This window comes from Aplysia californica, unplaced genomic scaffold, assembly GCF_000002075.1.
Source record: "Aplysia californica isolate F4 #8 unplaced genomic scaffold, AplCal3.0 scaffold01061, whole genome shotgun sequence".
Lineage (NCBI taxonomy): Eukaryota > Metazoa > Mollusca > Gastropoda > Aplysiida > Aplysiidae > Aplysia > Aplysia californica.
The window spans coordinates 130,695-131,879 of record NW_004798331.1 but is presented as its reverse complement, the minus strand read 5'-3'; the positions used below and the strand labels follow the sequence as shown (position 1 = coordinate 131,879).

The 1,185-nt window shown below is 40.7% G+C and overlaps 1 protein-coding gene across 1 annotated transcript in view; it reads right to left on the bottom strand.

Annotated features, from left to right (window-relative positions):
• LOC101860541 (peroxisomal sarcosine oxidase) overlaps window positions 1–1,185 on the bottom strand; it is a 48,984-nt gene that overhangs the window by 28,883 nt on the left and 18,916 nt on the right. Inside the window, exon 6 of the mRNA XM_035973215.1 lies at window positions 1,012–1,161. Within this exon, the coding sequence (XP_035829108.1) occupies window positions 1,012–1,161 (150 nt within the window). The remainder of the gene's footprint in view (window positions 1–1,011; window positions 1,162–1,185) is intronic.

The following is a 1,185-nucleotide window of genomic DNA, read 5'->3' as shown; positions in this document are numbered from 1 at the left end:
AGAGAGAGAGAGAAGGGGGGTGGTGGAGAGATAGGATTCTCCTCTGCAGGTGCTTTGGTCATTTTCAGACATTGGCGGATGCACTATAGTTGAACAACACACAAACAATGGGTCACTCTTATAGCGTCAGTGGTCAAGTTTAGCCTGTGGGGCTCGCAAATGTAAGGGCAATGGTTTGAATCCCGTCAGGGGTCTGACGTTGTAGCCTTGGGAACGGCGGATTACGTGAATTTTTCTTAATTCATTTAGGTGAGAATGGGTACCCGGCTATAGAATCAGATAGTGCAAGTAAAGCGTTTGAGTGTGTTATCCACTACTTTGCACTGGATGCTCTCTGGGAAGTTGAGAATCTTTTTATGTGTACTAGGGTCGGTTGGGGTAACAGATTGTAAAGCACATATTGTTGAGTGGGGTTATGGGTTATGCAAATGTCATTTATGATGATGATGATGATGATGATTATGATGATGATGATGTTGATGATGATGATGATCTTTATTCTGATTTTTATTTTCATTTGTATTATCAATATATTAACATCAATATGTGAGGCACCGTGGTGGAATCAGGCTCTCGTCAATTTTTGGGCATGTAGAGTTATTGGTATCATCTTAAAGCTTGTTCACTTGACTTTATTTGGATGGAAAAAAGATCCATTAATCTTGAATACAAGTCGAGATATTTGCGAATGCAGGAGGTGGGGGTCACCTGTTTTCAGAGGTAAAATTAATGAGAAAATGGCCGTCAAAGATTAGTAATTCCCAGAGCTTAATAGTCCGTGGTAACTGAAAATTTTTATTTTTTCATGCCTTTAATCGACGTTTTTCAGAAAAATCCACACAGAAATCAGTTCTTTAATGGGCATGAAAGGTGTTGAGCCAAAAAACAAAAATTTTATAAAAATTCACAAAGCTATGGAAAAATGCAAGTTTCTTCACTTTGATTATTTTGACGAGAGCCTGATTCCACCACGCTACCGCACATATTGTTATTAGTTTATTATTAACTCACTGTGTAGATACAGGACTCCACAACGCTGGGTGTAGGGACAAGGCCAGGGAAATGTTTGCTGACGTAATCTTTGAGTAGATCCACCGTCCACAGGTAGTCGCAGGCGTCCCGTTTGTCTGGGTCAATGTCGGGGCCGTGATGTAAACATAACTGGGAGCCAGAGAGAACATCCGG